The sequence below is a fragment of the Carcharodon carcharias genome, chromosome 5 (assembly GCF_017639515.1).
Source record: "Carcharodon carcharias isolate sCarCar2 chromosome 5, sCarCar2.pri, whole genome shotgun sequence".
Taxonomy (NCBI): domain Eukaryota; kingdom Metazoa; phylum Chordata; class Chondrichthyes; order Lamniformes; family Lamnidae; genus Carcharodon; species Carcharodon carcharias.
In genome coordinates, this window is record NC_054471.1 from 145,269,247 (window position 1) to 145,282,309 (window position 13,063).

General features: G+C 40.6%; 1 protein-coding gene across 3 annotated transcripts in view; it reads left to right on the top strand.

The window, feature by feature from the left end:
• Positions 1–13,063, top strand: part of LOC121277990 (glycoprotein endo-alpha-1,2-mannosidase-like) — a 51,025-nt gene that overhangs the window by 3,988 nt on the left and 33,974 nt on the right. For 2 of the 3 annotated variants that reach the window (XM_041187956.1, XM_041187955.1), the window contains exons 2-3: positions 742–1,823; positions 7,495–7,604. In XM_041187956.1, coding sequence (XP_041043890.1) covers positions 1,274–1,823; positions 7,495–7,604 — 660 coding nt within the window. In that variant the 5' untranslated portion in view covers positions 742–1,273. The remainder of the gene's footprint in view (positions 1–741; positions 1,824–7,494; positions 7,605–13,063) is intronic. The other variant, XM_041187957.1, reaches the window with a different exon arrangement.

The following is a 13,063-nucleotide window of genomic DNA, read 5'->3' on the forward strand; positions in this document are numbered from 1 at the left end:
AAATGAGTAATACCACATTAATTAGCCAATTAGATACCACTGTAAGGAATTGTTATAGTGTAAACTCCATTTGATCACTGCAACTGCACACAGTTCCGAACAGTCAAGACTTGAAGCCCTCTATCAAAGGGATGAGTTTATATCCATCACTGCTTTAAGTGTTGCAGAATATGCCAAATAAATGCTGTAAAATGTAAATGCAGCATTTTGGTCTATGATACCTAGAACCTGGAAATTGCAATCATGTTTTTGAAAGATTTGTCCTTGGGTAAACTTGGTTATTACTCAGCCTGTACTGATTCAGTTTTCTGGTATTTAACAGCTTTCTTTGCTTTGACTTGTTAATGTTCCAAAAATTGAAATGGGCTACCTCTATTTCTTCTTTACATTTCAAGGTCTTGTGTTATCTAAACTTAAACTGAAAAGGTTATCTGCAATTTTTAGTCTTTCATATTCAGCTTCCCTTTATGTTTGCCCTATTTCACTCAGTGCCACCTAGAATTATGACTCCCCATGTTGAAACTCTGTTTTATCTCGACTTCCCTTTCTGTCATTACAGTTTCTATTAAGCTGCTATTTGATACTGCCCTTCTCTATTTTTGGTACTTGCACCTGGCTATATTCAAATTATAGTAAAACTTAATTGTATTTTTAAATTACAGGAAAAAAATAACTGATGAAATTTGTTTGTTGCTTAGGTAATGTCTGGAAGAAAAATAAACATCTTTTTCTTTATTCCAGGTTAAAATTCCATACAGTTCACAAATTGCATTTGCAGAAAAGACAGCTATAGCCTCCCTTCAAAAAAATGGAACATCAAGAGATGTCAAACACAAGCTGCTTCTATTGAAGGATTTTTGAAGATGTAACTGATTATTACAATACAACTGAGGATTGTAAAATAATATGTTCAATAACTAGGACTTCATGTAAGACAAGACAATGTGAAAAAAAAATCGTACGGACCCTCTGAATTTGTCTTTCCGAAAGGCATATATATCTCATTCAATAGGGAGCAACAGTAAGTCTCTTAGGAGAAATGGTAAGATGATTTTTAATATCACCGTTGAACAGGCAAAATTTGACTGTCTTCTAATAAACTCAGAACTGTATATACTGTGATAATATGCCCAGCTACAAAAGCAAGGTCTAAAACCATTGGACTGAGACTTTCAGAAGAGGTGCTGCATTTCTATTCGTTTGTTAGTACAACATTTCTTCCTTTTGCTGTACTCGTGGACTTAGTCAGTTTTTTTTTATAGAGTATGTCATCATGGCTAGATTTCGCAGAAAAATGTGGATCACATTGCTGCTTTTTCTTTTATTTGTTTTTGGTGTCATGATGGGCTTGAAGACCCTGAGACCTGAAGGAGCTGGGTTTGGCGATGGTGTAGGACTGGAATTATTGCCACAACTTCGTCCTCGAGCTGATGTTGGTGAGCGCAGAGCAGATCCCTCCAAAATTGAAAAGTCATCTGAAAGTGGAACTCCTCGTGATTCAAAAATGAATGAACGCTTTGGTGTGACGAAAAGAACACCCATGTCTGATGCAGACCTTGACCATTTTCCTCCAGTGAATTATGAGTTGCATGCATTTTATTATTCATGGTATGGAAATCAACAGTTTGATGGTAAATATATACACTGGAATCACCCGCTGGTTCCCCACTGGGATCCTAAAATAGCAAGCAGTTATCCTAAAGGAAGGCACATTCCTCCTGAAGACATTGGTGCCAGTTTCTATCCTGAGCTGGGAGCTTACAGTTCTAGGGACCCTGCAGTTCTCAACGCACACATGAAGCAACTCCGGGCAGCTGCAATAGGTAACACGATTATTTTTCATTTGAAATTGGCTTTGTTGAGTGTAATTTAATCTGGTAGAATTGTTTTTATTTTCCTTTCCCTCCCTGCCACCCCCCCCAAGCCCCCCACTTTGAACAATAAATTTTTAGATATCAACAGTAGCTGAAAGGTTAAAATTTCTTCTCCTCATAATACAGTCATAAATAATTGGAAAATAATGGTTTGCAACCTCAAAGATAATCTGATGGGCTGCCCTGGGGGAAAGAAACTATTATTTCCACATGACTGGAATGTAATTGAATATCTGGTGAAAGCTGTCAAAATTTACTCTACTTTCTTTTATATTGAAATTGAGCCAACCCACGTTGAATTTAACACTCTAACCTTAAAAGGCATGTTATTTATCAGATTCTGATGAAAGATCACAGACCTGAAACATTAACTCTGTTTCTTTACCCAAAGATGCTGCCTGACCTGAATATTTCTAGCATTTTCTGTTCTTTTTGACTGCATTTATAATGCTCCTGTGAAGTGCCTTGGGTTATTGCATTGCATTAAAGACACTATATAAATAAGTTGTTGTCATGTGAGCTCGTGCACTTGCACTCCAAGCAGAGTTCACACCTTAAGAAAAGAGGAATAATCTATATTTTTTGAAAAAATTCTGACAGTGCTGATATTGGGTACAGTTTCAAAGGGGTGCTGATAGGCACCAAGAGACACACCTGGATGGTGGCATCACAGCTGAGCACAATGTCTACACAATGACAATTTCTAATAGATCACTGGATAGTGATATGAGCTAGGAACCACCCAGCTAATTTTGCCTTTCTGTAGTCTAGGAGTAATGAGATTTTGATAAGCATGGTCAGCACAGCCTGGGAATCAAATCTTTGATCGTTCAGCTTATATGAAAATTTAAAAAAAAATCCTTTCTTCAATTTTCTCCCCTCCCCTCTTTTTCTAACCCTTTCTTAACTGATGAGTGCTCAGGCTGTCCACACTGATCTAATTGGATTAGGTCATCTAACTGTACAGATCACCGGTTAAACCTGGGATCGTTCTGGTTTGTATGGCTTGGAAACCTTTTGGATAAACTCACCAGGGTTAATGGTTTGGTTTGGGGCAACATTGAATGTTAGGCCTTGCACACAAGGTGAGCCCACAGCAACTTTTCGATGTGCTACTACACTGTTTAGTTCAATGTGTCATCTTTTCTGTAAAAAAAATTTTAAGTGAATATTATTCACTTGCTGTTTGCTATGATGTCTGTTACAGTTCTGTGGGGATTTTCACCATCTTTCAAGGTATATCAGTGCAAGATGGATATTGTCTCAAAAGATTCCTCATTGGCTTTTCGCTAGTTAACTCTGTTTTAGTGAAATTGCTTTAAAAAAAAATTACTGGAAAAGATTAGCTTGCAGCTTTCCAGGTATTTTGATAGTGTGACTTAATTTGGTGAGACCCGATCTTAAAATAGTTATGTGAACAAAAGCCACATAGCTCATGTTTGCATGTTCAGAATGGTGACCTTTTAAAAATTGGCAAATGGAGTTCAATGTGAAGTCATCCACTTTGAGCACAAAGATAAGTAGGGCAGTTTTTTAAATGATGAGAAACCAGGGACTGTAGAGGAGCAAAGAGATTTGGTAGTTTCAAGTACACAAATCATTAATGGCCAATAGGTACTAAAAGCAATTAAAATGCTATTAGAATGATGGCCTTTATTTCCAGGGGGTTGGAAAACAAAAGGAAGGCACTTATGTTTCGGATACACAAAAAGCCTTGACCTCATCTCGAATACTGCGTTCATTTTTGGGCACCACACCTCAGAGGATCTATTGAACAGTTTCATAAGTATTTCCTTGAGTATAGAAGATTAAGGGGTGATCTTATCAAGGTGTTTAGATGCAGAGAAACTATTTCCATTGTAGGGGCAATCCAGAACAAAGGGAAAAATCTTAGTGCTAGGCAGGAGCTAATCAGGAAGCCATTTTTCATACCAAGGGTAGTAACCTGGAAATGTCCTCTCCCAAAAGATTGGATGCTAGGACAGTTGAACCTTTCAAGACTGATATCGATAAATTTTTGTTAGATAAAGGTATCGGAATAAATTGAGTTGAGATATTTATCAACTATGATCTTGTTACGACTCACTGGGGATAGTGCGTTGTAACATCAAGCTACGACAAAGGTGAAAAGCTTGATCGGACCACCAAATTGCCCAATTCTACCTAACTGTTGAAATTAGTTTAACAGAATACGAGCACCAGGTTTGCAAACTTAACAAGTAAATAACTGTTTATTAAACAAGCTGTCTTTAACCAATGGCAGAAGAAAGAAATGGGAAAATGTGAAGTTATGCACTTTGGCAAGAAGAATGGAGGAGCTGAATATTTAAATGGAGAAAGGCTACAGCACAAAGGGATTTGGGAGTCCTTGTGCATGAGTTCCATAGAGCTAGCATACAAGTTTAGCAGGTAATAGGGAAGGCAAATGGAACGTTGGCCTTTATTTTGAAGGGAATGGAGTATAAAAATAGGGAAGTTTTGCTAAAACTATACAAGGCACTAGTTAGATCACACCTAGAATACTGAACAGTTTTGGTCCCCTTATCTAACAGAAGATATTCTGGCATTGGAGACAGTCCAGAGAAGGTTCACTAGGTTGATCCCAGGTATGGAGGGATTTTCTTATGAGGAGAGGTTGAGTAGGTTGGGCCTATATTCATGGGGGTTTAGAAGAATGAGAGGTCACCTTATTAAATCATATAAGATTCTTAGAGAGATTGACAGGGTAGATGCTGAGAGGTTGTTTTCCCTTGTGGGAGAGTCTAGGACCACAGGGCATAATCTGAATAAGGGGTCACCCATTTAAAACAGAGATGAGGAGGACTTTCTTCTGAGAGCACTGAATCTGTAGAATTCTTTACCATAGAGGCTGGATCATTAAGTATATTCAAGGCTGAGACTGATTTTTAACCAGTAAGGGAATCAAGGGTTAGGGGGAAGAGGCAGGAAAGTGGAATTGAGGATTATCACATCAGCTAAGATTTCATTGGTGGAGCAGATTCGATGGGCCTAATGGCCTACTTCTCCTACGTCTTATGGAAATATGAACTGCTAACTTTTAACCCTTAACTCAAATTCTACCCCTTCTTAGTCTCTATACACAAACACACAAACCATACAAAACGTGGATTTTAAGGGTGAGATTAAACAGTTCAATAGCACCAGTCTGGAGAATGGGATTAGATGGGTTGGTTGTCTTCCCAAATTCCTTGCAGACAGTTGTTAATGGCACGAGATAGTCTTCCAGCACTTTCAGTAATTCACTGGTTGAAAACTTGCTTTTCAATTGGCAGAATTTAGTCCTTGTTGGGCGGAGGCAGTCAGGAAGCCAACCACCGCCTGCGATCGAGGCAGGAAGGTGATTTCATGCTGGCGTGCCAATTAAGGCCTGCCGAGCAGGAAACTAGAGCACCTATATCAATGCGCATCGTTTTACGCTCAAGTGGGTCAGGCATGTGCCTGCCCGCAGAGGTAAACATTCTGCTCAATGTCTCTACTGGTATTTTTTTCCTTTTTTCCTCCTCACGGGGTTTTTCAGAGAGCAGGTTACAGATAGGTAGAAAAAGCCAGCTAGCTAGCCTTGTATATTTACTGGAATGTTATGCACACACGAGAGAGGGATTTTAGGTGTGGTTTCTTTGCAGGCTAGGATCTCTCTGCTCATTGCTATCTCTCACAACCGTAGTCACCTGATCAGGAGCCAATTAAAATGTTGTTGCTAGGCAGTTCCCCTTATTTCAGGACCCTTTTCTGGCATCATTTTGCCCAACCTGGCACACACTGTTCCAGGAGATAGCAACGTTGTATATTCCTCACCCTGTTCTAGCAAACATATCTTTCAGCTGCAGCCATGGTAGTTTTTAAAGCCCCAGGCCCACAGAAATGAAGAAAAATAAAAAGATATGTTCCTTACAATCTACTTGAATGGCAGAACAGGCTCGAGGGGCTGAATGACCTACTTTTTCCGTGATCTTTAAAGAGAATGCCTTAGCAACACTGCAGAGATAGGGGAAATAGTAAAATTGTTACTCTGTCAAATACAATTAAGAGCACAGGACATGAGAACATTTAAGGTTCCACAAATTCACTTTGTCACCTGAGCAGTGAATGACTTTTCTCAGTTTTCATATATCAGCCAAGTCTAGAGCAATTCATTCTTCAGCATTGTTCTTGAAAGCCAGTCTCTGCAGTCTACTCTGGTTAGTTAAGAATTGTTTTTGTTCAGAAAAAATAAACTTATTCTGAATTAACCTATTAAAATAAAGAAGCACAAGGTGTTTGAGCAGATTTAAATTTTAATTAAGCAACTTGGGCTGTTTCAGATATGATGGACTCTTGGCTATCAAAGGTGTTCCCTTGACTTGAGTGAGGAAGAATTTGAATGAAAAAAAGCTGGTTAAGAATATCCTTATGATCTTATTCACTGAAAACTTCCAGCCTGTGTAAATGTCAGCAAAACAATTCAGATTCTTGTTACATTGAGGATATTTATTCCAAATGGAACCAGTTAAATTTAGGCAGATTGGTGATGAGATTGAATTTGAAATAATGTTTATTCCACCTTCAAAGAAACATAGATCCAATGAAGACATTTCAAAGATATCTAGAGGACTCTGTAGAGCTGAATTTCCTTGCACTACTTTTCTCTAATGAAAATGTGTTTCAGATGTTTTAAAATGATGAGGTATAGATGATGTAAAGACCCTTCCTAGTTAGCTATTGTTAGGGCAAGGAGCTTTATTATGCTGAAACTGTGGCTTAAAACACCCTTCTGGAGGCAGTTAGAATAACAAATGCCATGCTGTCATCAGACAAATCTGGTGTGCTGATCCATTAAAGAAAAGAAAAATCATATTTGAGTTGATGCATTTGCTTTTTGTGCGATCATCTTTTGCACCTCACTGTTCACTGTAAGCTTGCAGCTCCTCTAGTGCTATATAGTTCAAACTGCTATATCTAGACTAAATCCAAGTTATATATTTATGAAAAGAAGAATAAGATCTATTATATTACTAGGGACCTGGCATGATGATTTCACACACTAACCATTATGCTTTGCTGACATCTTGGTGATTATACCAATGTGCTTTAAATTAGCAGCTACTGTTGTTGTACTAGATATGTAGCCACACTATTGCAGAAATTTTTAACAGGCATGTGTTATGGCACAGTTAGCCAACAAGTTTTGACCGAATGACTTGATGCATGAATGCAGCTAATATAGTTATTAGATTGTGGTGAAGCCCCTGTTGCATCCTCCAAATGGTTAGCTATTGTTATTGATTAACAAGTATATTATAGCATTAGACCTGCTTGATCAAATGTCTTGTGGCACCCAACACAGTTTCTAATTCTGTGCTTCATTTTATTTGAAGTTTGGGTTGTGATTGTGTAGCAGGATTGTATCCTGTATAAATCACAAAAAACTTTGAAATGGTTTGTGTTGTCATGGTGTATCAGAAGGAGTTGCTTGATTGCGCTTAATCGGAAAAGGATACATATATCCATTGGATCTAGTGAATCGAGCCATGCATAGTATTGCTTATTGTGTGCCAGCATTGTGGAATGTGTTTGGCACTGTACAGTTACAAATGTCTTTCTTTTCACTGTAACTCTATAGGTGTTTTGGCCTTGTCCTGGTATCCACCTGGATTGTCTGATGAGAATGGTGAACCCACAGAAGACCTAGTACCAGTTATATTGGAAGCGGCACATAAATATCAATTAAAGGTATTTCTAAAATTTATTTTTACATGAGGTTTCTAGTGATAGGAGTAAGACCATAAAATGTGGGAGCCGAAGTAGGCCATTTGGCCCATCGAGCCTGCTTTGCCATTCAATGAGATCATGGCTGACCTGATGATCCTCAACTCTACTTTCCTGCCTTTTCCCCATAACTCTTCATTCCCTTACTGATTAAAATTCTGTCTCTCTCAGCCTTGAATGCACTTAACGACTCCACCTCTACAGCCTTCTTAGGTAGGGAATTCCACAGATTCATTATCCTCTTGGAGAAGTTCCTCCTCATCTCTGTCTTAAATGGGCAACCCCATACTCTGAGGCTATGCCCTCTGAAAAAAAAACCCTAAGAATCTTGTGTTTTAATAAGGTCGCCTCTCATTCTCTTAAACTCCAATAAGTACAGGCCCAACCTACTCAACCTCTCCTCATAAGAAAATCCCTCCATACCTGGGATCAACCTAGTGAACCTTCTCTGGACTAGCCTCCAATGCCAATATATCTTTCTGTAGATATATTGGCTATAAGATCATACCAATTAACCTAAAATTGTGCCATTAATTCATTTATCTTGTTCTGAATACTAAGTGCATTTAAGTAAAGAGCCATTAATGTTGCCTTTTTACCATTTTTTTCCCCTTTGACCCTATTTGCTGCTTTTTTTTTTAAATGTTTGTACACTCTGTCCCTTCCTATCCCACTCTGGGTAACATAGCCTATATAGCTGCTCCGCAATGCTGCCATATCTTTTGTTTTGTAAGTCTACGTATCCCATCTCTAGAACCTTTCCTGTCCCCGCCCCTCCACCTTTCGTTTAAAGCCCTCTCTACAGCTCTAGTTTGATTTCCCAGGACATTGGTCCTAGCATGGTTCCTTCTCAGTTCTGGTGCCAGTGCCCCATGAACTGAAATCCATTCTTCCCACACCAATCTTTGAGCCACACGTTTAACTCTTGACTATTTCTACCCTGTGCCAATTTGTCCCTGGCTCAGGTGGCAACCCCAAGATTATTACCTTGGAGGTTCTGCTTTTTAATTTTGCTCCTAACTGTTCAAATTCTTTCAGCAGCACCTCCTTTCTAGTCCTATCAATACTGTTGGTACAAACGTGGACAATGACAACTGGATCCCTCCCCTACTACTCCTATGTCCTTCTCCAGCCCCGAGGAGGTGTTTTTAACCCTGGCGCTGGACCGGCAACACAGCATTCAGGACTCATGCTCACAGCTGCAGAGAACAGTATATATCCCCCTAATTATACTGTACCCTACCACTACTTGTTCCTATTTCCTCCCCCCACTTGAATGGCTCCCTGTACCATGGTGCCATGGCCAGTTTGCTCATCCTCCCTGCAGTCCCTGCTCTCATCTATACAGCTTGCAAGAATCTTGTAACTTTTGGACAATTGCAGGGGCTGAGATTTCTCAAACCCTACCCCCTGGGTCCCCATACCTGCCTTACCTGCAGTCACACATCCCTGTCCCTGATCACAGACCAAATTTGAATTGCCTAATCTGAGGGGTGCGACCACCTCCTGGAGCAAAGTGTCCAGGTAACTTCCCCCCTCCCTGATGTGGCGCAATGTCTGCAGCTCCGACTCCAGCTCCTCAGCTCTGATCCAAATAAAACATGAGCATTGTTGAACAAAAAGACGTGCTGTCGAAGTTTTTCATCATACAGTTATCAGGGCAGATGTAAGAATGTAAAATTTCAAAGGGAGCAACAATTTATATTGCATGAGAAAAGGGTGCTGATCGGTTAACAAGTTGACTCTTGTCAAGGTGTTGCCTTGGAGAAAGCACACTAGAGAAATACCGTTCCCCATGCTTTTGTTTAATTAAAAAAAAACTGCAATTCCTGGGCATGTTCCTTTTGCTTAGAGAGAATGGGTTCCTGTGTATGAACGTGTAGCTTTAGCCAGCTTAAGTGAGTCACATTGGAAGCCTGACAATCCTAAATTGGTTGTTAGCATAATTCTTAGCATACTTGGAATTACTCAGCAAGTGCTGACCAATCACGGAATGCAGATCTGACGTTAGACATTATGTTCTGAGTTTTGTAAACACAGGCTGGTTATGTACGGTCAGTACTCTGATTATTGCGACTTTCAAAAGGATGTGGTATTTGATACGACAAGCAAGTTGTTGGAACATATGGCCTGTGTACCTGGCATTGTATCGGCACAGAAATTCATATACCACATTGCCTATTTTTGTGGTAGGCAGAATGTTGTTTTCGGCTTGATGGCAGCATCCTGCTGGTGGAAAGAACCATTCGTTGCCACCACATAGTAGAAGTGTGAAACAGCTAGCCTCACCTGTTGATCAAATCTTTGAGATACTTTACCTTTCCAAGGTTATTTGAGCTACAATGGGCACTTTTCAGCGCTACTTTAGGCCCATTCGTGAGTTTGAGTGATACACATCAAACTATGCTCGGGGTAGTCGTTATCCCGCAGGAGAGTTTGGATACGCCCAATTTCAGTATCAAGCTTGCAAGGTGAGCAAATTGGCTTGGGCCCTATGTATGAGGTGCCGACAAGGTCACTCTTGCAGCGCGTGGAGCTGTAGGTATCCCAATGCATATATTAACCAGTGAAGGTGGATTTGCAGTAGACAGTAGTAGAGAACCTGTTTGCAGATTTCTCAATTAGCACGCTGAGGAAGGTGAGCTCTTTAGACTGCTCAGTTTCAAAGTTGAATTTGAGCATGGGATGGAGCACATTAAGGGCTAAGGAAATACTTATATGCAGTGCAGACTCAAATACAGCAAATGTATCATCTACGTATTCGAATATGTAAGGGATAGGAGGTTAGGAGTCATTCCATCGAAAACGTGTTTCTTGTGGAAACTGATGAAAATGTTAGAGGGAGCTAGGAATGATGGTTCCCAGGGCAACACCATCTATTTGGGCATATATGGTATAGTTAAAACTGAACCCAACTGTGAATTGCTATGTTTATAAGTTCAGCTAGTACAGATTCAGATCTGATGTGCTGACATAGTGAGCATCAAAGTGGGATAATGGCAACCCCAATCAGATCATTGTTCGCTGTGTATCATGCATATTCACGCATGGGCCTAAGTCTGCCACTTTCGAACCTGAAGAGTGCCCAGTCTATCTCACCTTGGACTTCCAGGGTAATTTACCCCAAAAATTTGACCAGCAGGTGAAGCTAGCCATTTCATGATACTATTATGCAGTAGCAACACAGGTAGTATCTTCCACTGAGAGGATTCTCCCATCAAACCTATCGCACAAATGAGTAATATGGTATATGAATTTCAGCGCCGGTGCGATGTCAGGTGCATGTACTGCACATCCCAGTGACTGGTGGATTATTTCAAACAGCACATCCCTTCAGCTGCCAGACAGAGTACTGACCATACTCAGCCAGCCCCTGCTTGCAAAACTCAGAAAATGTCTAATGTTAGATGTGGTTTTGCAATTGGACAGCACTAGCTGAACAATCCCATGTGTGCTAAGAATTGTGGTAACAACCAATTTAAGATTATCAGTCAGGCTTCCAATGTGATTCCCTTATGCTAGCTAGAAGTTACATATATTCATTCCCTGGGGCTGGTCTTCTGCAGGCAAAAGGAACATGTCCAAGCGTTAAACAAAATTGTGGGAGACAATAGTTCCCTGGTGCATTCTCCATGGCAACACCTCGGCCAGAGTCGACTTGCCAACCAATCAGCATCTTTTTCTTATGCAGAATAAATTGTTGCTTCCTTTGAAGTTTGACATTCTTGTGTCTGTCCTGATTGCAAGATGAAAAGTTTCAACAACATGTCTGTTCTTTCAGCGGCACTCAAGTTCTACACATTTACTTCTCAGCTTTCTGGATCCATTGTCGTCATACTAAACTAACAATTGTAACAACATTCAGAAGGAAGCTACATAAGCCATTCTCCCCAGCTAATGAACGTTGTCTGTTATCCAATGAAACGTTTGTTTTCTAGAGCAATAATCCCTTTGGACTCCAAGTGATCCTGTCATTTTAGTTGTATTTCTGTGGGTTGCAATTGTGCTAATTGGTAACAAGGTAATGACCCCTGACACATTCTGCTTAGGACCCAGGAACTCCCTTCCTAACAGTACTGTTGGTGTACCTACACCACATGGACTGCAGCAGTTCAAGAAGGTGACTCTAAAGGGCAATTAGGGATGGGCAATAAATGGCAGCCTAGTCAGTGACGCCCACATCCTGTGAAAGAAGAAAAAAATAAGATTATGGTATTTGAGAAAAAAGCTTAATCTTGAATCTCTGAGCTGGATCAGACATGAAACAACAATATTCTGATCTATTCATCACCAAATACTAATGTAGTTTATTGCATCTATCTATCTAGGAGGGGGTTGCAGTGAGCTGCCCTTTCCTCACCAATGTCTGGAGTTTCAGCCATACAGGTTGGCTGAAAGGGTCTTAGTTGGCTAATAGGTGGCTCAGTGGCAAGGGACAAAAAAGGAAACTGCCACTGACTGGACAATTTAGAGATATAAAATGCAAAGCTGTTTGGACATCAAACCTGCTTAAGGGGGCAATTGTGTGTAAAGCTCTCTGAGGGAGGGGGCAGAATGAGATTTTGGATTTAGAATTATCATTGGACATGGGAGTAGATATGCAATAGAGAAAGTACACATACTATATAAGTGTGTTAACATTAATATACGTATCATCGTGCAGACTTCTGTTCCAGAAATGACAACGGCAATCTCAGCCCTGTCAACCCTGCAAAGTTGTTCTTACTGACATCTGGGAGCTAGTGCCAAAATTGGGAAAGCTGTCTGACAGACTAGTCAAGCAACAGCCTGACATAGTCATACTCAAGGAAAAATATCTTACAGATAATGTCCCAGACACCATCATCACCATCCCTTGGTATGTCCTGTCCCACCAGCAGGACAGACCCAGCAGAGGTGGTGGCAAAGTGGTATACAGTCGGGAGGGAGTTGTCCTCAGAGTTATCAACATTGACTCTGGACTCCATGAAGCATCATGGCATCAGGTCAAATATGGGCAAGGAAAACCCCTGCTGATTATCATGTACTGCCCTCCCTCAGCTGATGAATCAGTGCTGCTCCATATTGAACACCGCTTGTAGGAAGCACTGAGGGGGTGGCAAGGGTGAAGAATGTACTGAGTGGTGGACTTCATTGTCCACCACCAAGAATGGCTCGGTAGCATCAGTGCTGGCTGAGTCCTAAATGACATAGCTGCTATACAGGGTCTATGGCAGGTGGTGAGGGAAAACATACTTGACCTCATCCTCACCAACCTACCTGCTGCAAATGCATCTGCCCATGATAGTATCAGCAGTAGTGGCTACCGCACAGTCCTGGCTTCACATTGAGGATACCCTCCATCGTGTTGTGTGGCATTACCACCACACTAAATGGGATAGATTTTGAACAGACCTAGCAACTCAAGACTGGGCAGCCATGAG